Source organism: Leopardus geoffroyi, chromosome C2 (genome assembly GCF_018350155.1).
Source record: "Leopardus geoffroyi isolate Oge1 chromosome C2, O.geoffroyi_Oge1_pat1.0, whole genome shotgun sequence".
Lineage (NCBI taxonomy): Eukaryota > Metazoa > Chordata > Mammalia > Carnivora > Felidae > Leopardus > Leopardus geoffroyi.
The window spans coordinates 145,880,275-145,905,687 of NC_059333.1; the positions used below are offsets into that span (position 1 = coordinate 145,880,275).

At 38.6% G+C, this 25,413-nt stretch overlaps 1 protein-coding gene across 10 annotated transcripts in view; it reads left to right on the forward strand.

Annotated features, from left to right (window-relative positions):
• RBMS3 (RNA binding motif single stranded interacting protein 3) overlaps positions 1-25,413 on the forward strand; it is a 1,329,481-nt gene that overhangs the window by 1,057,084 nt on the left and 246,984 nt on the right. For all 10 annotated transcript variants that reach the window (XM_045436403.1, XM_045436406.1, XM_045436409.1 and 7 more), the window contains 2 exons: positions 966-1,123; positions 15,831-15,910. In XM_045436403.1, coding sequence (XP_045292359.1) covers positions 966-1,123; positions 15,831-15,910 — 238 coding nt within the window. The remainder of the gene's footprint in view (positions 1-965; positions 1,124-15,830; positions 15,911-25,413) is intronic.

A 25,413-nucleotide genomic window follows, 5' to 3' on the forward strand; every position in this document is an offset into this window, starting at 1 on the left:
ACGTATATACAATTATATTCCAACATTGATTCAGTGTGTGAAATAGAGAGCGTCCATACACATGGAGATAGTGCTAGCAATTGTTTGGGTTCTCATTCTATTAAGGAAACTTATTTAGCACTATTGCTGTTGGGTTAGAAAATGATAGACATCATTATCTCATTCATATATAAATATTCATGTATGGTGTAGAATAGCATTTTCCAGACTTGAGCAGTCATCAGAATCACCTGGAGGGCTTGTCAAAACACAGATTGCTTGTCCCACCCTCAAAGTTTCTAATTCAGTAGTTCTGGGGTAAGCCCTGAGGATTTTCATGTTTAGCAAATTCCACAATGATGCTGAGGCTGATGTGACTCCCCTCCTCCCACAGCCATGGGTCTAGTGGAAGGCAGCTGAACAGTGAAGCCTATGGACTTTGGTGATAGCCCATAGACTTTGGTGATAGCCCCACATTTCAGCCCTGGCTTTGATAGTTACCAGCTGTGTAACTTGGACAAGTTAGGGATCAATTTTGTCATCTGCAAAATGGTAGCAATCGTATTTATTGTTGATTCAAATAATGCACATTAACTGTGAATAACAATGCTTAGCCCTGTTGTAAGCACTCACTGAGTGCAACATTAGTAACTAGTGGTGACGGTGGTTGACGCAGGGGTAGTAACAGTGGTAGTTAGTGGTAATCAAAGAGAATACACATTTCCTTAGTTCATTTGCAATAAAAGTTTGTTTTTCGTTTCTAAGGAGGCTGAATAGAAAGCTTGGTTTTCATTTATGACATTGTTTCTATAAGAAACCCTCCACAGGAAGGGAATTCATGAAAAAGAGGTAGCACCCTTAGAAAACGAACATTCAGGAGTGTGTTGGAGATTGGAGTCTATATTGCCGTTCATGCAAAAGTTTAGCCATTTGTGGAATACGTTTTTCAATATTCAGAACTTAATGTGTTTGTTTCTTCCCCTTAGCAACAAGAGCAAGACCCAACAAACCTATACATCTCAAATCTCCCCATTTCTATGGATGAGCAGGAGCTTGAGAATATGCTGAAACCCTTTGGACATGTCATTTCCACAAGAATACTAAGAGATGCTAATGGAGTCAGCAGAGGCGTTGGCTTTGCCAGGTAAAACACTTGTTACATGCGTGTGTTACTTGTCTTTCCTCATGATTCCCTTTTAATTCCGTTCCTTTCTAGCATAAGGCCCACAGCAATAGAGCGTTTTTACCCCTTCCCCCCCCCCCTCCAAAAAAAGGAGCTTTTCAAACCGACTCTGTATCTTGGCCTCGCTCCAAAGAATTTCATTGTAATTATAAATATGTTGTGCTTGCTAAAATATGTACATAGAATGGTTATATGTGTCTTGGGTCATAATGATATGCATACCCAATTCCCAGTTCTCTCTATGCCTGTAGATTAGCAAAATCAGATGCTGCCAATTTCTGCTAGTGGTAATAAATGCCCAGTACCCCAAAGCTAAAGAGCCCATGTGGTGAACAAAGCATCCAAATGCTTTTGCATTGATTTCCAAAGAATTAGACGATAGAATTTCTCAGTCAAGACAAGGAAGAGAAGAAAGAATTTGAGAAACAGGAATTGTTGGAAAGTCCCAAGGAACCCAGAAAAATAAGGGGGGTCAGGAGGGCCTTTGCATTTAAGAGGCCCTAGCTGTGTGGTTTTGATGTTTTACACAGCACAGAAAAAAGAATATTGTACTTTTTTCGTTGTCAGAAAAGGAAAAGTAGTTTTCATCTTAACTTTAAGGGAATGTTTACAAAAGAAGATCTCAGCCAGGAATAGAGTTGAAATGGTTGCACCTGCTGTGCTTTCATGAAAAACAAAGCTCAAGAAACCTCAGAGAGAAGGAAACTGCTTAACAACAAAGAATGAGAGTAAGAGCTGTGACTCCATGGCTTGGTGTGTTTATGGGTCTCCAGCTGACTTCACACGGATGAGTGGATGGATGTTCGTGTCATCTGGAAGTCAGCCCATTGTAGACAGGTGTGTCCCTTTATACCGAACCCTGCCATTATGTGGAAGGCCATTCCAAACCAACTTTTATTAACCCACTTTGGAAGATAACAAATTGGAAATTAACTACGAACTGATGTCTAACTTGACTTCCTAGAAGTCATGGACCATGCGTTAAAGTTCTGATTCCCCACCATGTTCTAGTAGACTGGTAGACATACAAGATGCATGATGATTTGAAGACAAGTAAGCAGAGGGAAGAAAATCTCCTTGACTTGAATGTATCCTTGAGGCATTCACTTTTTCCAGATCATTCGTAACTGTTCCTTTGCGTCATCTAGGCAGAGCTAATCACATTGCCTGGGGCTCTGAATTTTGCCAGTGTAATGAATCTTGAATAGTGTATAAGCTCCTATGGTGACTTTTTTTTTTTTTTTTTTTTTTTTAACAAAGGGCTTTTGGTACAGAGTGTATTATTTGCAAGGGCTGCTATAAAGCATACAAGAGACTGGGTGGGTTAAACAACACAAATTTATTTTCTCACAGTTCTAGAAGCCAGAGAAGTCTAAGATCATTGTGCCAGCAGGTTTGGCTGAGACCTCTTGCTTTGTCATAGATGACCTTGTTTTCCCTTTGTCTTCACACGGTCTTCCCTCTGTGTCTACGTATTAATCTCCTTTTTTTAAAAGGACATCAATCAGATTGGATGAGGAGCCACTCTTACGAGGCCCTATCTCCATATCCAGTAACATTATGAGCTATTGGGCGCTAGGACTTCAACATAGGAATTGGTTCAGGGGGAGGCACAGTTCAGCGTATAATCCAGAGATTGGGCTGATCATTTCTCTCACTTTTGTCTTTCCTATATGCTTTCAGTTTGCTTACAGTGAAGCGTATTCTTCTTAGTGCAGAAGCCAGTAATGTACATTGTAAGAGGCAAAACTATAAGCATAGTATATGTTGTCATAAAAGAGTAAAAACCTGTGAAGTTTTGTTTTCTTTAGGAACTGAGGAAAAGTGGGAATTTTAAATTGTTCTGTTATGCCCGCTTTGAAGGCAGCCTTCCTCTTTTGGTGCATTTTGCATAGAGAGGTTCTAAATGATTCTTTAAAATACAGATATGAACATGTCAGGGGCCTCCATATGGCCTCCATATATCCCTCCATATGGCCTGAGCGATTGGATTTCCCAGCCTTGCCGACATCATTCCTGACATCATTATCCGTGACATCACTCAACTTCCTGGCCTTCTCTCTTCCTGCCCTGTATACTGGGCACAAGAAACCCTTCTTGACTGTTACACTTGTCATGACTCTTACCCTGGCTTCTGCGTATTTATCCTCCAGATACTGGCTTAAATGTCTTTTCTTCAAAGAACTCTTTACTGACCTCTAACTCCAGCCTCCAAAGTTAGATGGTCATGTCACAGCTCCTGTCAGAGTTGTGTTCCCAAATAAAATTTATCAAAACCATAATAAATTCACTATTTAATTTGTATCTTCACCCACTGGATTCAACATTTGTGTAAATCATATTTCCTTTTCACTGTTGGAAGGATGGATGGGTGGAGGGTGGTTAGCGTAATTACCTTTCTATGGAGTTCCCCAATGACTAAACCCCAAGCAGTAGCATTTTAAAACTTTAAGCTTTGAATATGAATTATCAGTCACATTCCAATACTGAGACTCAGGTCTCCACACTCTAAATCATGGTATTTTCCAGTTTCAGAAAGTTAGCACATGAACTGAAAAGGAAAACATAGGTTCAAATCAAGGCAGTGATTTCTTATTCCTAAGAAATCAAAAGAAACCATGGCCCTGCCTCTTTTGTAAGAAGCCAGAAAACTGATGAAGGATCAGTATTTCATTCTCCGTGTGTCTTAGACTTGAAATCCCAAGACGCAGGATCCCACATAATTTACCTAATTTGAATACGTGAGAAAATAACCGTAGCTATATCATAGGTAAGTGAGTCTGACCAAATTCCTCTTTCCTCACACTTGGACATTTGCTCTGCATTTTCTCAAATCACTGTGGCTACTGCCTTAATAAGCACGATCATTCACAAATTAACTCTTGCACAAGTATTCCTTCTTTTATTCATTTATTGTTTTTTTATTATATATGTGTGTGTATTTATTTATTCATTTATTGTTTTTTTATTATATATGTGTGTGTATTTATTTTTTAGAGAGAGCATGAGTTGGGGAGAGGGACAGAGGGGGAGAGAGAGAGAGAGAGAGAGAGAGAGAGAATCTTAAGCAGACTCCATGCTCAGCACGGAGCCTGATACAGGGCTCTATCTCACAACCCTGGGATCATGACCTGAGTCGAAATCAAGAGACGCCCCTCCTCCTTTTTAAATATCCCTTTTTTTCTGGCCACCATTTCTCATTTGGAGCTCTGTCTCTGAACCACAAAACAGAGATGACTCGAGTGACTGTTTTCTCATTTCTTCCCAGGATAGTGCACAGTTAGAGAATGGATTATATTGCAATGGATGCCTTGGGACAGTGGTTCTCTAAGTTTAGTTTCCAGGACGGAAACCTCAGCATTGCTTGGGAAATTATTAGAAATGCAATTTGGGGGCCCTGTCCCAGACCTACTGAATCAGCAATGAGCAGGGCTGGTTGGGGTTTGACGATCGATGTTTTAGGTGACTCTCGTGCTCTCTAAACTTGGAAGAGCATAGCCTTAGGGTATTAGGACTGGTTCTCAAATCTTCTGGAAGGCCTGCGAAATCTCAAACTGCTGGACTTCCTTCTTAGAAATTTTTCTGATGGAGTTGATTCCTGTTGATACGTCTATCACACTGCAGCACTTTCCCACATGTACTAGTCATGAACCCACCTCCCTCCCTGTTCTTCAAGGGTAGGGACCGTGTTGTGTTCTCCTTCATGCCTGTCCCCGCACCTAGAATGTTGTCTGACACATAATTGATCTTCAGTGAATTTTTGATGGTAAACAAATGAGATCACTTCAAGTGTTTTGTTTTTGTTTTTTGTTTGTTTTTGACTGTAAGGGTTTGCAGAGAGGTAGCATTTAATGATAATAAGCCACTTCTGAGATGGGTGTCTTGGAATTTTAGAGCAAACTACAGTCAAATCAGCTCAACTGTTATTGATTTACAAATTGTTTCTTCTAAAAGTTCACAGTGCCACAGGCACTATTAAAAGAAAATGCTTATTTGATTGGAAGAACAGTAGTCATGTAATTGTGCCTGGTAAATTGGATATATCTCTTGAATTTATGACTCTCTCAATTTACATAACCTGAATAAATTTTTTCAGAAGGCTTCATTTTGAATATTACCAGTGGTCACTTCTGACCACCAGATGTGGTCCTTGTTTCATGTGCAAGAGATCCTAAAATTCTTTAACTAAAAAGCTCCCCCCCATTATTATTTTACTTGCAAGCTATACATTAATCTGCTTTGATAACCATCTCTTCAAGTAAAGGTAGTATCTTCATTTTATATTTAAAACACTGAACTTCAAAGCATAGATTTGAATGCCAGTAGGGTGCACAGACAGCACAATTATAGCCTTTTCAAAGTTCCAGAAGCATGAGATATATGTCTGAAATTACAGACATTTTATTTTATTTTTTATGTTTCTTTATGTTTGTGGGGTTTTTTTTTGTTTTTTTTTTCTACTCTCTTGTAACTTAAAACAATTTTGCAAGATCCACCGCCCTCTAGGCAACATTTTATAGCCAAGTCATAAACCTCTAAAAACAGCAGTTTATGGTGGGAATGCTGACAGTCAGACAAGTCAGACCCACTGCTGCAGAGCTCACGGGTGCCAACAGACTACCTTGCCTTCCAGGGTGAGGATCAGCACATAAATCAGCCTGAGGCTAGAGGGACATGACTGTGTGTTCACGTTATGCGTTTCCCATTCCCAGAAACATGAGACCATTTGTCTAACAAAAATCACATTGAGAGAGTGTTATGTGAGGCCGGTGAAGAATGACCCAAAGTGCAGAAGGGATGGGGGGTAAACATTCACAATTAATCCGGCTTCAACATCTGGGAACATAGAACCTCTTTAAGAAATGCATTTACTGTCCCCTGGTGAGCTAAAGAGCGTGAGACTGCTGAGCACAGAGACCTTTGTATTTTGCAGTATTTTTCACCCCTCCTCAGTACTCTTAATTTGATTCTCATGGAGTTTTGTTTGAATGACTTTTAACATATGGGCAGCCAGCCCTGTGTTCTGCCCCCTCCATACTGAATGAACAAGTTTTCCAATTAAATAATGTCAGTTCTTTCTTTTCATGAAGTAAAAAATAAATAAATAATTGTGGTTATAGGCAGACGGATGCCAGCCTGATTATTAAAAACCAGAATCATTAGGAATCAGGCTCCAAATATTCTTTCTGTGTTTTTTCTTAGTGTTGAATATTGTGACAATTTTATTGATTTACCTTTTACTCCCTGATACTTCTTGCTCCCTATCTGCTCCCACCTCCTGAAATATGAGGAACTTTGATTCAGAGTAAGCATAATGAAAAGATGGGAATGTAAAAGATCACAAAGCAGATACCAATGCTTCTTTTGTAGGCAAATATATGATCCTGTAAAATGACCATCAAGCTCATCTCATTGTGTTTTCATTGTTAACTATGTGTTTTGATCATATCTACCTTGAGTCCATCTTTGTGTTAAAACTTCCCCCCTTGCTGTTTTGGCAATAGTTCTGCCCTTACTCCCTCAAACCTGTATGGAACAAAGACATCAAATGTGAGCTGAGAAAATCTCTAAAGTGTGAATCTAGTGATTAGTGATCTCCAAACCACAGGTGTGTTTGCACAAAAAGAGGTTACGGTGTTTGCTGAGATTGAAGAGAATAAAAGCTGTTACTTCTTGCAGTAACTTTATTTTTTGTTTGTTACTTTTTATACCTTTATTTTATTTATTTTGAGAGAGAGAGAGAGAGACAGAGAGAGAGCACGGGAGGGCCAGAGAGAGGGAGAGAGAGAGAGAGAATCCCAAGCAGACTCCGCACTGGCAGCACGGAGCCCAATCTCAGGAACCCTGAGATCATGACCTGAGCAGAAATCAAGAATCAGATGTTTAACCTACAGAGCCACCCAAGTGCTCCAACTCCTTTCAGTAATTTTAATTCTTCACCTAATTGCCAGCAAATGTGATCCACTGGAGAGTAAACTCCTGGTCCATCCTTCAGCTTCTTGATCTTTGTTCTCATCTTATGTTTTTCTTCATTTATATCCATTGTACCCATTGTACCCATTGTCTGTACTGTACTGTTTGTACCCATTGTCTCTTTTTCTTAATTCACCATCAGTAAATCATGATCATGACTAGAGATAGTCATGCAGAACATTCTGCTGCTTTCTTTTCCATGTTTTCAGAGCCCTGGATTTCAAGACCCAAACCAACCAACCAACCAACCAACCAACCAACCAGTCAACCAACCAAATGAACAAGCAAATAAATAAAATTGCATCAAATCATCTATAATTTTGAAATCTCCTGGACTCAACTCATGGCTTTATAAAAATTTAGAGGAGGGAAAACATATACTGTATTATTTTATCATTATGAAATGAAATGACTGGATCCCAAAGATCATCCTCTGTGGGATGAGAGGAGAGTTATGAATATTGTTTACTCATGTAAAACTAAAATTGGAGAACTTTGTTACATTGAAGTTGGAAGCAGTAACCATTGCTGCTCCCCTACAGCATATAAGCTGAGATACAGATGATAAGGAACCAGCATAAGAGGCTCTTGGTAAGGTTGGATAGGGAATCCTGTCAAAGGGAAAAGGCAATCAGAGATCTGAGGTAGGGCCAAGTTTGGCATGTTTAAGAAACAGAAAAAAGGCAAAGCTACTATTTCATAGAGGACAGAAAAGAAATATAACAGATAATAATATCTAGGAATCAAATGTGCCTGCAGCTCAAAGAGATTGATTAAAAGTGATTATGAATTCCAGTGGCATTTAGTGGTAGGATTTTTCTAGATCTGAACATACTATACTTATCAATTCCTCCTTTATCTCAGTGTTAAGGCTTTTAATTTAATTTTCTTTCATTTCTTTATCTAAACTTCTTTTGAAAACATTAACCTATGGGTAAAAGACAGATTTAGGTTATGGTGTTGGCAGATAATCTAAGAAACAAGCAGTTCCCAGACTGAGTGTAAAAGAAACCTTTTTTTTTTTTCTCTCCCCCTTCCATTTTTCTTGAAACACAGAGCCTCCAGGATGATTTTGTTCCTCGAGCGTTGATAGTTTTATGGCATAGCCATCAGCATGCTGGCTGCACACAGAATTTCACCCCAAATGATTCATCTAAAGAGACTAGAATGAAGCAGTATTTACAAAAGTGTGGGGAGAAGACAGGGATCTGACAAAGGATGTTGAGAAACCCAGAGATGACCAGAAGGAAGCTCTTACTACCTTGAGACAGCTGAAGGCAGGTACAGGAGTGCTTCCAGGGCCAGCAAGACCCAGAGCCCTGGAGAAGGGGCTGCCTGGAGTAGCTGGAAACTGGGAGAGATGCAGTCCCAGCCAGAGAGTGCCAAAGCAAAGAGAGAATAGGGAGGAGCTGGCCAGACTTCTCTCTACTCCTACCAGGCCCCCAGTGGCTGAACCCCATGAAAAGCTATCACATAAAAGAGCTAAGACAATACTGTTCATAGATGGATCACTTCTTCGAGGCATAGAGCAGAGAAGACATAAAGAGGGGCAAACAGAAAACTCATGGATAAATTAACTATTTTTCTTTCCCCTGGACTTCACTAATGAAAAAAAAAAAAAAAAGCAAAGAAAAAGTAGTCAACGATAACTAAGCATCTGCTACTTTACCTCAACATTGGCAGTTGATAGAGGTTGGTAGGATTGATGGCAAATTGGCTCTGTTTAAAGAAAGTAGCTGTTCAGGGTGACTGGGTGGCTGAGTCAGTTAAGAGTCCTACTTCAGCTCAGGTCATGACCTTGTGGTTTATGAGTTCGAGCCCCGTGTGAGGCTCTGTGCTGACAGCTCAGAGCCTGGAGCCTACTTGGGATTCTATGTCTCCCCCCTCTCTGCCCCTCCCTTGCTCACACTCTTTCTTTCTCTCTCAAAAATAGTAAATAAACACTAAAGTTAAAAAAAAAAAGAAAGCAGCTATTCAACTTTAGTTCATGGTTGCCATGATGTCTTTTTTTTCAAACTAAACATGTGGCTTTTTCTAATAACACATACATGTTGTTTTTCCATACCAATTCTCCAATTATCTGACACCAACTGGGTGTCCAACAATTGAATTGAATTCAATTCTAACACTAACTCTGTAGAGTTATCATCAGAACTCATGGGTTAAAGGTTCAGTCCCACAAGACTGTCCCCACTTCAGACCCCAGCCCCAAATAGCAAGAGCTACTCACATTTCTGCCAAGCCAACTATATAGTCATGGGTTCCCTTGACCCCCTCAGATTTGATGATTCACTAGAACAACCACAGAACTCATGAAAACACTTTACTTATGTTTGAACTCTGTTGTTTAGTAGTTATTATGGAGGTTTTATTGCATGGGCATGGTTGATTCATTTACTGGCCATTAATGATTGAGCTCAATCTCTAACCCCTCTTCCAACCCCTGAGGTGGTGAGTGGGGCTGAAGCCTCCAAACCTCCAATCATTTGGTCTTTGCGGTGATCAGCCCCATTCTGGATCTATCTAGGGGTCCCATCTTGAGTCATCTCATTAACATAAACTCAGGTATAGCCAAAAGGGCCTCATTATAAGTAACAAAGGACATTGCTATCACCACCAGTTTAGGAGTTCTATGTGAGAAACCAGGGGCAAAGTCTAAATTTATTTTTATTGTACCTTAGTTGCCAATGCAGAAAACATGGGATAGATCATCTTATCTTTCAAGAGGAATCAGGAATCCGGATTTCCATGTGAAGTCTCCCAGTCGTTAAATGTTGACAACCATTTCAGAATCTTTAGAACTTTTCTGAAGTCCAGACAAAACATCCAGTTTGGGACATTGACAAACAGCTCCAGAACAGTCATTTTCAGCCCTGGCTACATACTGGAATCACCTGGGTAACTTTGAAAAATATGTCCCTGGACTTCATGCCAAAGCAATTAAGTTAGAATCTCCTGGGCTTGGGCCCAGAATTGATATTTTTAAAAATAGTTTGGTAATAATTATAATGTACAGTCATTTTTGTTTATTTTTGTTAAAGTTTATTTATTTATTTTGAGGGAGGGTGCTGAGAGAGAGAGAGGGAGAGAGAGAAACCCAAGCAGGCTCTGTGCTGCCAGTCCCAATTGTGGCGCTCAAACCCATGAATCATAAGATCGTGACCTGAACCAAAATCAAGAGTTAGTCACCTAACCAACAGAGTCACCCAGACACCCCCTACAGTCATTTTTATTTATTTATTTTTTTAAGTTTATTTATTTATTTTGAGAGAGACAGAAATAGCACTAATGGGGAGGTTGGGGGGCACATAGAGGGAGAGAGAGTCCCAAGCAGGCTCTGTGCTACCAACACAGAGCTCGAGGTGGGGCTTGAACCCACGAAACCGCAAAATCATGACCTGGGCCGAAAGCAAGAGTCGGATGCCTAACTGAGCCACCCAGGTGCCCCCCTACAGTCATTTTTAAGTAAATATTTTATTTTGGAATAAGCTTAATTTAACACAAAAGTTACAGAAGGAATAAAGATTTCCCATATACACCACACCCATTTCCCCCCATTGTTGACACTTTACATTAATTACCATGGTACATATGTCAAAATTAAGAAACTGACATTGGTACATTACTATTAAGTAAACTCCAGACTTATTTGGATTTCACTAATATTTCCACTGACATCCTTTTTCTGTCCTAGAATCCAATCCAGGGTACCATTTTTGTATGCAGTTGTCATGCCTGATCACTCAGCTGAGGTTTGTGACAATTTCAGACTTTCCTTGTTTTTCCTAAGTAGTACTAGCCAGGTATTCTGGGGAATGTCTCCAGATCTGGGTTTATCTGATGTTTTTCTCATGATAGTATCCATACTATGTATAGATTTTTGGAAAGATTCCCAAAGATGTGAAGTGCCCTTCTTGTGACAGCAGATCACAGGCCAGTTAGTAGAGGTTGAATGGAATGGAGGTAGCAAGATCTTTCCGGCATCAGGACGCATTAAAGTGGACAAGTACAGGAAATCAGGAAGGATGATGGGAGGCCAGCAATGGAGCTCCACGTCTCCCAGGTAAGCCATCTGAACTGAGAGTCAAGAGACAAAGATTCTGTTTCAGGCTCATCCACTGACTACTCTTTAGAAAAGGCAACTAGTAGTAGTTTCTTCATCTGTACAATTTAGAAGTTGATATCCATGGCTCTTTCTAGTCCTGAAATTGTGTGATTCTAAAACTCTGGAGTGGGTTTTAATTAGTCGAATATTGTCCATAGTTTCGTATCCTAAGAGGAATGTGTTTTAATGCTGAGTCAGATATCACCCAAATGCCTGGGTGTCGGCAAAGGACAATGGGAGGAGGCCACTCTGCTTCGTTTTTAAGCATTTATGACACTTGCATCCTAAGAATGTCAAGCACCTGGCAGGTAGAGCACAGATTGCACGAACTAGAGCACACATTGCAAAAACGAAGAAGAAAATTCAGCTCATTCACTCAATCTTTGTTCCTGGGACTCAACTGTTGTTCTTTCCATTACAATAGACGAAGCAGTAAATGATGTAATTTATTTTTGAAATCTCAGAAAGAGTGCACATTTTAGTACTTTTAAAAAATCTGTTGATATTGACCCTTTGCGCAACTCCAACCGGATTTAGATGGATGACTGGCTTGCAATGTTGGATATTCTAAGTTGCCAATAATTTGTACAGAGCCTGTGATTGCAAAACCACAAAAATTTCACAATAGCGGAAACCTCTAATTAACCAAAATAAATGACGGGGTGGATTTGTTTTAAATATATGGTTAATAATGCTTATTGCTTCAAAATCATAAACTGAGAGATGCTCTGTTGAGGTGAGATAGATAGGCTGCAGATGATTTTGCAAAGTTCTCTTCCACCTTGGTGTGTTAAGTCTGACCCAGAACGTTCTACTAATACTGGATCAAGCTCTCCTCTGATGTAACTTGCCTGTGGGAATTGTATTGGCTGTGAAACTGGTTCCCCTTAGTAGCTGTTGTAAAAAAAAAAAAAAGAATTTTTTTTTTTAATCACAATTCTGCGATTTGTTTTGAATGACTCTGAAGCCAGGTTCCTAGGCACTGAGACAAGAAAGAATGTCAAACGGGACCTTTAATGTGTATTTATATTTAAACATCAGACCTAACAGAAAACCCTGAAGCTTTATACAATGATTGGAGCCTTGTAAGAACCTAATTAATGTATCTTCGGGTGAATGGTTGGCCTGGCACGCGAGCTGTCCCGAGGTACTCAAGGGGGTTCAGGTACCGCCTGGGAAGAATAGATGTGGTTGTAGTGATTCAGTGGCCCGTCTGAAAGCAACGTGTAAAGGCAGCTTTGTCTGGCATGCCGCCTTTTCAAACTCACTTCATAATGCTAGTGTCAGTTTCAACTGAAGCGTGGGCCAGATTGCAGATAGCTTGAGCTGACATTTCAAAGTGGCTAATTGTGAACTTGAGAAGAGAATGGACACATTCTTCCAAAGGTGGCTATTCAAATGCAGTATCTTCCCCCCTAGAGCTCCAGCCTCACTTTTGTTCTGTTCCCACATAAAATGCAAGAGGAACACTGAGCCTTTCCCTTGATAGCTCCTCTATCTGCACCTTTGCTGAGACTGCTTTGCCTTGTTAAAATGAGCCCCGTGTATTAAAATGAAATTGTCACTGCTGGGTGGTGCAGCATAACATGGTTTGACACTAAGCGCCGGCAGCTACAGAAAACAGACTTTTATTGCATTTATTCTTTCAGAGACGAGAGTCTCTAAAGGCTCACTGCAGACATTCACTTAGTTAAATCTGAATGAAGCCAAAGTGAACAATCTACGCCGCTGTCTTTGTGTTACCAGAAACAGCCCCCATCCGGCTTGATATGGCTGTAAAATAGTCTTAAGAAAAGATGATCATACTTAGAATCCAAAAGGGAAGACTTGAGGCTTTCAATCCAAAGCAAAAATATTTTAGGGGGGTAGAGTGGGTGAGCCACCTGATTTTCTACTTTGGCTTCCTCTGTATTTCCTAAAACACATTAAATAGAATTAACAAGCCTGTGCACACACACATACACACACCCCAATCTAGTTTAGTCTTCATTTAGAATTCCATGTCATTTTAAGACAAAGAGAAAGGATTTGATTTGTAGGACTCATGCAACCAAGCTTTAGATTCTTAACTGCCTTTTATCTAGATGAGTATCCAGAGAGAGATTGAGCAGGGAGGGGGCTCTAGGGTATAAGCTTTTCATTCTGTAGCTCTCCTGGAATAAAAATTCCATAAAGTAACATCTGTAGTAATTAAGGGCTTACATTTCCTCTCCCATTCATGTCTCTGGTAGGAGGGAAGGTTATTGTTCCTAAGAGACAATAGATAGTAGATCCTGTGGGAAGATAGAAAGAGCAAAATTAGAATTCTTTTGTTCCTAGAAATGGAAGTTTCCTACTTCCAAAATAATAATAATAATAATGATAACAATAACAAGATGGAAGATTTACTGTAAAAGATTCCACCAAAAGAAAACCTTGAAGGAGTTAGGAAAATTGTACTTAGCTATTCCTAAATATTTGGAATGGAGAAAGATTCATCTTGTTTTCCTAACCCCAAATATCATCTGATTTGGGGGAAGTTGTGATTAAGCAGTAAATAAAATGCTCTCTTTGTTTTTATTTTTATTTATGAAAATTGTAGATTATTAAGCTTAAAGAGTCATAAAATTGATTCATTCTTCAGATGTTCTATAAAATCACGCCTATGTGGAACCATTGGACCATGTGATAAATGAATAATAACCTATTTGTTTCCTGCACTTTCTAATCAGATTGGTTTCCTGTACTTTCTTGTCATACCATGACCAGCTACATAATTTGTAGGACCCAGGGAAAGATAAAAATGCAGGACCCCTAATTAGAAAGTCACTAAGAATTTCAAGATGGTGCCAGCAGAGTTTTGAACCAAGTACAGGCTTCTTCTAAATTTTTGGCTCTGTCGTTCTGTACTCATCTCATACCTGGGAAGTCATTGTTGCTTGGTAGGTAGAGATTTGCCATGTGTGTCAATACAGAAAAATGTGCCTCCATCCCATGCCTCATAGGAATGTATGTCAGAAAAGATCTTTTTTTTTTTAATTTTGAATCAGAAAATAATTATAGCCCCCCATTGGAACATGCTCCTGATACTATCTAGAATTCTTTAACCTGAAAATTCAGATGTTCTGTCTGCATCTCTGAGCTTATCTCTGAGAGTTTGGTGTCCTAACGCCCCTGGAACCTTCCACTCAGGCACAGTGTTCTGTTTACCTCACCTCCTCTAAAAGGACGCAGGGTCAGGTGAGCCCCCTGCCCTCATGACTTCTCTAAGGGCCCTTTTGGCGTTCTGTGCCCACTTCTCAGTGTTTCCCTGGTTTCTGGAATTCCTCTCACACTTGAATTCCTGTAACTATAATAATTGTATAACTTATTTGGCATTTGCTTGCGTATTTTTTTCCTTATCTTGTTTCCTCTGCATGTAATATGCTCCTGAAAACACACAGAAAATTTAGGTGTCGGAAAGTTTTATAACTTGAGCTAAAGGGCTCCATTTGAAGAAAGCTCATATGAATAATAGCATAAAATCCAAAATTATACTTTGCCTTTTAGACAAATTTCACACATTTCATACACATCTTTCGTATGTGTGTGATCTGCTTTTCAAATTTGTATTTGCCTCTAGTGTACTGTTTGGGGGATTTAATTTGCTTTAATCAGAACCAGCCCTTTAATTTTTATCTTCCCCATCCACTGTCATAAAATAATAAAGCCCAACTATAGTTAATTATTTAGAAAATGTTGCCAATCTGAGTCTACTTAGGATAGGGCAGCCCTGCCAATGTTGACATTAGGTTGGTAGAGTTCAAAATGCTCATTCGTTAGCTTGCAAGTGAGATGGCAGAATTTGGCCCCAGAAACCTAGTTTAGGGATAGCGATATCTAGTATGAGAAAATAGAGGATTTTCCAAAATTCAAAACGAAGGAAGTTCAGGACCTGAAGTTTACGTGTTTATGTTCTCCTCTCACATTCCGGGCACCTTATGATTCCCTTTTGTACCTTCACCCAGTGCATCTTCAATAAAAGCGTCAGAGATGCTGATAATACCACCGTATTAATCATCGCTCTACACTGCAGGCGGTGGAAATACAGCACATGTCGTCAACTCGTTTTGTGGAGCCCTCAGCACAATTGCTTACTAGCTGCAGTTCAGCTTCGGTGTTAGACAAGCCTTAGTTAAAAATCTCAACTCTGCCCCTTATTGGCAAGGTAGTTCATCTATGTAAGCCTCGGAGCTTTCTCTGTGAAGAACCAAAAGACCTACCTTTCAGGTTTGCTAACTCAGATATTCCACAGATATTTACAGCACTTTCAATTGTCAGACAGTGTTCTGTGGGTTACATAAGATACTGCCTCAGTATTACCTCTGGGAGAGAACTCCGCACAGAGCCATCCACCGAGGCAACTTTCAGTGCAGTAAATCATAGTCTCAGCAATGGCGAGTTTGTGATACTCTGTCACCTAATCATGGTGGTCACGGTGACCCTTCCGGTAGAACTCTCAAATCAAGCTTTTCCACGGCTTGCCTATTTTCCTTCTCATTTTTATGTACTCTTCCGGAACATGCACAACTGTATGAAAGTATATGATCTCCTGTTTACCTCTTTTTCCAGAATGGAGTCTACTGAAAAATGTGAAGTGGTAATTCAACATTTTAATGGAAAATATCTGAAAACACCACCAGGCATCCCAGGTAAGAAATACCATTAAGTAATCATGCAATTGTGTCTAGGCTTATTGTTATTGTTAGAAGGAGTACATGGGAAAGCCCTTGGTCGGTCACTGGAAAGGAAAGGTTGCTTTGGTAACTGTGTGTTTTTTAATAGTATGTAGCAACTCCTCTTCTCAAAACTACCAAAGCCTTCTTGGTGTTTCTTCTCTGGCCTTTCTTTGGAATCTCTGCTGATGATTGCCTACAGTGAATTAGAAGAAAAACACAGCAAATCATAGTGTAAAATGCACTTCAAGTGAAGGCAGTTTGGGACTCCTGTCATTCATGTGGGTATCTTGATTTCTATTTTATAATGTATCTCAACAGTGATAGTCACCGTGGAGTACACAGACTGATGCCAGTATCCAGACATTTCCTACCAGTTCATCACAAGAAGGGTAGAGAAAGGGAGAGTAAGCATTTAGAAACTTTTGTAACAATTTGACATTGCCATGAAATCTGAATGCATAATCTCATATTTAAAAACATATCAAGTTACTGACATTTTGAATTTTTTTTTTAAATTGTCCCTTCATCAGAGATAGTTTGAGAAGCACCAATCTTGACTCTGCCAGGGCATTTCACATTGGCCATGGCAAAATTCTTAAGCTTTTATGTACATCATAAGATGATATAAATTTATGCTTTAAAAGTTTACACTCAGCATAAAGAATTGAATACATCCTATGTGTTAGGACTTAAGCTAGCAATGCCTCAACCTGATATTAATCTGCCAGTAGTATATATGGCAAGTGTTTAATAACAAGTATGTAAATTTAAAATATATCTTACTCATGCATAAAAATATTAGAGATTGAAAATAGGGCTAAAAAGAAAGAATTATAATAAGTAGATAAAGAAATGTCTGAGTAATGCATATTGGTCTATTGGTTGCTCTTTTGTTTTTGGTGATTCTCAGGAGGGAAATGTGACCTCTTCAGTCTTATAATAGTTTCCTTTTGATTTTTTTATGCTGGGCTTCTATAATGTTTGCTATGTAATGTATTCACTATTTAAAACCCATGGTTAGAGAGTTCAGGGGTTGAACATTTCAGTTCCTTAAAATGTATTGAGGTTACACGGAAGAGGAAATCTGAACAAAAAGAGAAATATTTTTGTAGAGGGATGCGAGTCAGGGTTCGTTTGGGGCGGGTGTTAGGAAAGGAGAAAGGCCCTTCAGACACTCACTTAGATAATCTGGAAAATCCAAAGTCGCGTCTCCTGGTTAATCAGAGAATGCACACACAGCTAGCTAAGCCTGTGGCTCGATCTGGTTAGCTTCCATGCATAACGTTCCCTTGAGAACCAACTGCATTATGATCCAATTGGAGACATATGGTGTTGTTAAGAAAAGAGTTAGCAGTTTTCATCTCAGCATGTAAGCTGCCCTTGCATTTGAGGAGAAATACTTTCTTTTTTTTCCTTTTAGCATAAAAGGCAATTTAAGACACTATTCAGACCCATCATTGAATAAAGGGGTTGCATTGTTAGAAGATTCTCCCCTTATTTATCCACTTTATCCAACAGATGCCTATCTATAAGGAGGCATTTAAACTAAGTGTGAATTAGATGGTTATATAAAAATTAAGAATAAGCAAATTATGTAGAAATTATTGTTGACTCAAGTTTTATCACATCTCAGGGTTTTGTTTTTTTTTTTAGATTTCTTCATTTTCAGAAAAATACATTGAAATCCTTCTTGACTTGATTGATTTGAAACTGTATTATTTGGTTTTCCCCATAGAACATAGCTGACTAATAGAATTTAATGATACAGACAAAGAAAGTCACTATAAATCCCCCAATGTCTGGGCATCCTTCCTGAATACGCAGGCTGTGATATCAACCTGTCTAATATCATAGCTACACCCAATGGAAACATTGTGAATAGCAAGAACTTGGTTATGAGTTTCTCACTCACTTTTATCTCATGGGAACACAAGAGGCAAAATAATTGTTCTCAGTTATAAAACTCTTAAAGATTCAAGTTTATGCTTTCTGAGATTTGTACTCCATGTAATAGAATTAGATATATGACATTAATCATCATTAGTACTTGAATTTGGTTATTTATGCATTGGGAGTCAAACAAAGTTTAATAAAGGTTTCAAACACTAACAGAAGATACTTCATCTTTGGTATTTAAGTTTGATATGGAATAAAATAAGACATAATGCAAAATGTGGGTATTTTCTTAAGTCCAGGAGTAAAATGCCCTCATTGGGTCATTTATTAAGTCAAAGTGGGTAAAATCAAACATGAGTGTATGCTGTTTGCCTTTATTGGTCCTTACTGCTTATTTGTTGTGGATGATTGAAGTGTTATTTTCAAAAACTCATATCTTCATCCAATTTTCTATTCCATCTTGAAGACTGCAAGTGGGATGTCACTATGAACCCTGATATCAAATTGGAAATGATTCCTTTGATATTTTCAAAAGAAATGACCACTTTCCTAACTTTTTAAATCCTAACATAGCTTTAGAGAGACTGTCCTTGCTTGTGGGTGTACTAATTAAAACCACCTATAAGTGATCTGGCCCACCTGCAACTAAAGTAGAATTCACAAAATTAGAAAAATCTCAGTGTTCTACATTATCAAGATTTGGTATCTTTGAATTTAAAAGTTTGTGGTTTTATGGAACCCACACTGATGATTTCAATGTAATGCTTTAAGGATGTGTGATTGATGGCCCCACAATGATCCAATAATCACCTGAGATTCTCAGGCCCTAAGAAAGCTATAGAAAGGATTGCATGTTCAGTCAATCATCCTATACTAGACCCCTGCTTTTATCTTACTGTAAACAAATAGAAAACAATTGGTACCAAATTTGTATTCTTTACTTCTCTGTTTAGGAATGACTTGGGGAAATGTCTACACATCACTGGGAAAATACTGTGCCATATTGGTTTCTGTTACCCTTGACGATGATTTCTCTTAAAGGAGATACAAAGTTAATTATTTTCCTGAGATGATCCTCTAGTTTCCAAATCCCCTACTGGGTCATTTCTATAAGAGATTAAGAAACAAATCCAATTCAACCCAAAACTCTGGCATTACTCTGATTTTCAAATTCTAAAAACATTAGGGATATTCGCAAGGACATATAACATTGACCACATTTATGTTGCTGCTTCCATTTTGATTTGTCAGTCTAGAAACAGTTTATTCATTAACTATGATTTATGATGGTATTTCATTTTGATTCCTGCTGACAGATTATGTGAGTTGGAAGGAAACTGCAGTTATCTTCTTTTGGTTCATGCTTTCTGTCTCTGGGCTCCTCCGTTTTGTTCATAAAAAGATCTAATTTAAATGAATACATCACGGATCGTTGATGCATATGAGAGCCTTCAACCAGTGCTGTTCACTTGGGATTATGACATTGTCTCCAGATTTTGGTTACCTGGATCAATGAAGCAAACTATACATGCCAAAAAATCAAGTTATTTAAATTCTGGTATATACAGTACAGGAAATTAACAAAGATCAGGTGGCTGCATTGCTACTAGCAGGTAGGAAGGAGAGGCCAGCTTCGATCATGTAGCCATCTGCAGAAAGTGATCATCTAGTATTTTTTCCTTCCCCTAGAGGGAAAAGAAAACACAGTGTTCCATAAATGTTGCATGTCCTACATATCGATCTTGATGTTTTCTGGACAAAATGAAGGATCATTAGTTGCTTGCCTGCCTAACCCCAGACGTTTCTTTGTCCCATAATGAATTGCATAGCAACATTGTGCAGGCCCAAAGCATTTCATTTTCAAACCTCTGGCAAAAGCAAAGGGTAAGTTCCCAGACACTTCGGGGATCTGTAGGGCACAAACTTGAAAGATTCACTTCCAAAGAGCCCCCGGAGCAGAGTGATGCACCATGTGGAAAGGCTTCCACATGTAAGGACATGTATTGATGAATGGAACATGCAGGCTAGTTTGTAGAAAAATAAATCATGTTTTGCTCTCAAACTAGACTTTTGCCTGTAAGCACATGTTCCTATCAGTGGAGCAGTCTTTGCAGAAGAAAATGGAATAATCCACTTTTGGTATGATTTTCTTACTCTTTACATGATTATTTCTAGCCCCAATTGAACTTCAAGAAGTAAGGAAAGGTAGAGAGAGAGCTCACCATATTTTGAGATGTTTTTAATTGTAACAAATCTTGTGACCAGCAGAAATTTAGACAACCACATGAATGATAGAGGAATCGTATTTTTCTAATAAATAAAAGTGCCTTATGGATGCTCTGACATAAATTTTACTATTTTGTGTTTATGTAAATGAAAAATGTGTATGTTTGTGGATATATATGTATGTATCAAGGGAGCATGTGAGGAAAAATACTTAAGGTCTGGTTAATTGTTTTTTAAAGAACATGAAAATAAATGTCATTTGTTTAAATTTAAAACTTTCCCCAAAGTAAAATCCTAGCAATGTATTTAAGTGAAATTTATATTCACCTAAAGACATACAAAATTCTGAATAGTTGAGCAATAGTATACACATTTTGATCAGAGGATGTTGCAGACCCTTACAATCGGTGTTTCCTCAGTGATACCAGTCTCTTAAGCACCGATGTAACAAATATAGTAGTTGTGTAAAAGGCAAAAAATAGAAAAGTATTGCGGTATCCACTTTAGCAAAAATATATTTTTATGGTTTTACTTGGTTGAAGCATTGCCTACCTCTGAGCTTTTCATCTTTGTGAAACCAAAACATCATTTGCATGATAAACTGTGTAAATACTGCAATCCCCAACTGGGTGTCAGTTTAGATTTCTCATTAATAAGAGGATGTTTGCCATATTCAGAAGCTACTTTCTGGGAAGCCTCTCATTTATAATATTAGGGATACCTTCTTGATTATTTCTAGGTACCAAATACATAGTTAGTTGCCTCATGATGAAACACTGTTGGAGTATTATTAGTGAACTTTGCAGAGTAGCCTGACCATGACATCATCAGTAGAGTCTTAGAATCTGTATGAATTCTTTGATGTAGACTTGGTCAATCATTTCTCAACCTTCCTACGGAGCCACATTTGATACTGTGAAAGTTTGAGTTGGTTACTGATTAGATAAGGGAGAAAGTAGGCAAAGATGATGAAATTGCTAAATGTGGAAAATGAGAAGCCTGACAGGGAAGGTAAAGGGTTCATCTTCAGAAGGTTAGAAAGGATTGCAATGTCTAGTGTGCCCCATGCTCACCTCTTCCCCCCCTCGTGATTACAGCTGCAGATGAAGTGGGCAGCCTCTGTTCACCCTGGAAGCATTCCATCTTGAGCGTCTACTGAATCTCTCCATCTTTCTACCTCAGGGCAATATCTATAAAAGCTCACCCAACGCAGCATAGGTTTTCTGCAAACTTTGGGAGAGTTATCACTTCTGGGGACAACCCTCAATTAATGAGCTATGGGAGTCAGTGATTAAGATCGAGCCTCTCATCCTTTGGAGGGACTATTCTGAGTCACATTCTGCAAGATTCCTTAGGGGGTTGTCCACAGTGGTAACACAAGCTCAGTGAGACGTCTTTTATTGGCTTTTCATTCTTCTCTGCCTTTCTTTTCCCTTTGTATTATATCTTCTTCCTGGTGTCAGCTCCCAATTAAACTACAACCCTGTCCCAAGCTCTGATTTGGGAAAAGTCAAATTAAGGTAGGTGTTCCCAGAATTGTGATGGGGAACTGTATTTTGATTTAAAATTTCTGACCATTGGGGTGCCTGGGTGACCCAGTTGGTTAAGCATCCGACTCTTGGTTTCAGGTCAGGATCTCACAGTACATGAGTTTGAGCCCTACACTGGGGCTCTGTGCTGACAGCTTGGAACCTGCTTGGGATTTCTCTCTCTCCCTCTCTCTCTGCCCCTGACCCACTTGCTCTCTTTGCCTCCGTAAAAAAACAAAAACAAAAAACAAACAAATTAAAAAAAAAAAAATTCTGACCGTAGAAGAAAGTAGACGGGCTAAAGTGGTAAAGGGAATTTGATAGACAAAATACGTTGTTTTAGTGACTTTTTTTTTTAACAGCAGCACTTTTGTACCACATACTTAGGATGATAAAGATGAATAGTAGTAGATACATGGTATTCCGGGATTCAGTTAAACAAGAGACAGATGGAAGAAGGTAAGGACAAAATGCCACCAGTGACACAGTGACATGGCTGACCTTAAAATAACTGAGGATGGGAAGAGGTGGATGGTGGCTGAAATTGTGGAGAGAATGGAAGACTAGACAATAGTCAAAATGCCAGCAAAGTGGAGATGGGATGCAAGCATAGAAAATTAGGGCCACAGAGAAAGGAACCTGTAAGGTTTGGGTCCTGGATGAATGTGGAGTGGTAGGCATTGATAATGAGGTCCAGTGTGAGGATGGCTGTAGCTGGCGTAAGGGAAACAGAGATGATCTTTAGCTGGACAATTGGAGGTTTCAGATTAGAATGTTGGAAGTTTTCAGCAACACTGGAGACTCCCTTATTTAACTTTCCTTGACTTTCTCTGAAGTTCTAATCTGCCCTGGAGCAGGTGGGAAAGTGTGAGCAGTACTGAAGTAATTTTTTGTCTATTTATTTCATTCTGAGTTGTTTACACTGGGGTTTGTTGTTGTTGTTGTTCATTTTTGTTGTTTTTGTTTTTCTATTTTTGCTACTTCAAGAGCTATTGCTCAACTCAGTGTAGATTCTTGGTAAATGTTCTTTGGTGTTGATGTACAATTCCATGAATTGAATGGCCCTCATGCTTGTATTCATTTTGATGAACTTCCTGAGGGTGTAGGGTTGATACACAGCTTCTGTGCATCATCAAACTTGGAGGAAAACATCGAGATAAATCTTCGAATCTTGTCTTAATTGTTAGCAAAGTTTTCTGTGACACATGTATATCGAAATATACAGAGAGAATGCTAAATATTCATGAGAAAAGGAAACTTACTTGGAAAAAGACTCTAGTCACTTTTTGAAAAGCCTTTTCTTTTTTTTTTTTTTTTTTCCAAGACTGCTTTTTAAGGTATTATCTTGACAGTCTAAATGTTTTTTCTTTGAAGAACTCATTGACTCTTGGACAGCACAGTGATTAACTCTGTGTTCTCACATGGCAAATGGTCCTGCCTAACTTATACTTAAGTTAAGTCTAGTTCTGAACTTTGTGCCACTGGATCTAATTAAGCACTATTCCCACGCTGTCCTTTTGTTGCCTTTTTCTTTTTTCTCTTTTTCACATAAAAAAAGTGAATATCTTGAGAATAAACAGACAATCTTATTCTATGCTGACATAATGTTGCTTTTCCCTGCCCAGAGGAAGTACGACATTGGCTTATTATTCCTACTATAATGCAATATTGAAAAATCTATTGTGTTTAATCAATACAATATGGTCACTATGCTTTGCTGGCCATGTATTTTCCATAATTGTGTATAAGCACCAACAAGTGCTAGCAGAGTGTGTCTGAAGTTGCCACTTGGCTCCAGAATCTGATTTTTTAAAGCAACTATAATTTCCTGGAATAGAGAGGAAGAATGAAGAGGTTTTCTCTGCATCTCCAGAGTCACAAACCATCTCCATCTCTTATTTCTAAAATAATCCATTCAGGTCTTCCAAATTTCTGCACTTAAGATTTCACAGTAAGAACTTAAAAAATAAATTGCAAAACCTAAATTTTATTTCAAAGATGATGTTGGGCTTTGCCTTCTGTCAGCATCACTAATGAGCGTTAAACCATTTAGTGTCTATCCGAATGAGTTCTATTAGCAAGCAGAAGGGTTGAGTGGCCTACGGCCAATTAAGACACAAGCCATAGAAATGAAGCTCTGAATAATTAAGTGCATTTCTAAATCTAGAATCTCATTTAATAGGATTGATTTAAAAGTGCATTTTAGCCAAATTTGGATAAATGGATGGTATCCTGAATTAAATACTTGCCACTCTGTCCCAGTAACCATCAAGAAGCCTACCATGCACACAGCTCATTATTTATGACCTAATATTTACAATGAAAAGTCTGCTAAATTTAAGAAAATGCTTTAAGAGGAATATACATGAAGACATTCATTAGGCAAGCTCTGAACCAGCCATCATTTGTTTACCTTACAACTGTTTTCTCTGATTTCTTACCTCTTTAAGCCTGGGAACGATGAATCAATTCATTTATTATTATTTTAGTTATTTTTCAGTACAGTAAAAAACCCCTTCATAGGAAACTGGCATGCTTGTGATCATTTTTTTTAAGACTTCATATATTTCAAAGGCACATCTGTCCCATTAGATTATACATTTTTCTAAGAAAGGACTTTGATGTTTATCTTTCCCTTTACCCTTAAACAATTAGCCTATCAACTCTTTCAATGCAAGGATTGCACCTTGCTATTTATGTTTCAAGCATCTAACCAATGCCTGTCACAGAAGAGTACTAATAAGTATTTGTTAAATAAGTAAATAACTGCTTGGGGTAGACAGAATAATGCTCCCTCTCCCCCAAATATCTCTGTTTATTCCTCACTACCTGTTAATACGTTAGGTTCCATGGCAAAGAAGAATTAAGGCTGCATTTGGAATTAAGCTTGCTGATAAACTGACCTTAAAGCAGGGAAATTATTCTGTATTATTTAAGGTGGACCCTATATAATCACAAGGGTCCTTAAGAACGGCAGTGAGAGGCAGAAGAAGGGATCAGAGTCATGTGGTCTGAGAAGGCCCTGACCCACCATTGGTGGCCTTGAAGATGGAAGTGTGGGCAGTCTCTGGAAGCTGAAACAGGCAAGGAATTGGATTCTCCCCTAAAGCTTCCATAGAGGGACTCAGCCCTATTCACATCCTGATTGCAGCCCAGTGGGGTCTGTGTAGGACTTGTGACCTACAGAACTGTAAGATAGGAAATTTGTGTTGTTTTATACCCCTAAGTTTTTTGTTAGTTTGCTACTGCAACTGAAAACTAATACACTAATACAGAAGTTCTTTCAACTGAGTATCACCACACTATTTCTAAATTACATTACCAAACAGACTCTGGAGAACTTTCTTAATTTCTCCTATTTTTCGTCTTCTTTGTTTCATTTGGGTTGTATGTATGTTAAACAGAGGGGGAGAATCTATCTTGTTAATTATTTTGACTTTACAGTTTCTTTGTACTTTCTCATCAGGATATATAAAATGGATGACTGTTGGACATCTTAAAAGAGAGTCTTTGGGGGTGGGTGCTTAGATCTCAGAGCACATTATTTTTGACTCAAAGAAATCACGTGTTAATTCACACTATCTGGTTCCATAAAATATGCCAAGGAAACTATACCACTTGTAAATCTAAATTCATGCAAATGTGTATCTCTTAGGTTTCAACCTTAATACTTGCTTTCAATTGTTCCTGCTATTGAAGGATTTTTTTTTTTAATGTTTATTTACCTTTGAGAGAGTGAGAGACAGAGTGTGAGCAAGGGACCGGCAGAGAGAGAGAGGGAGGCACAGAATCCAAGCAGGCTCCAGGCTCTGAGCTGTCAGCACA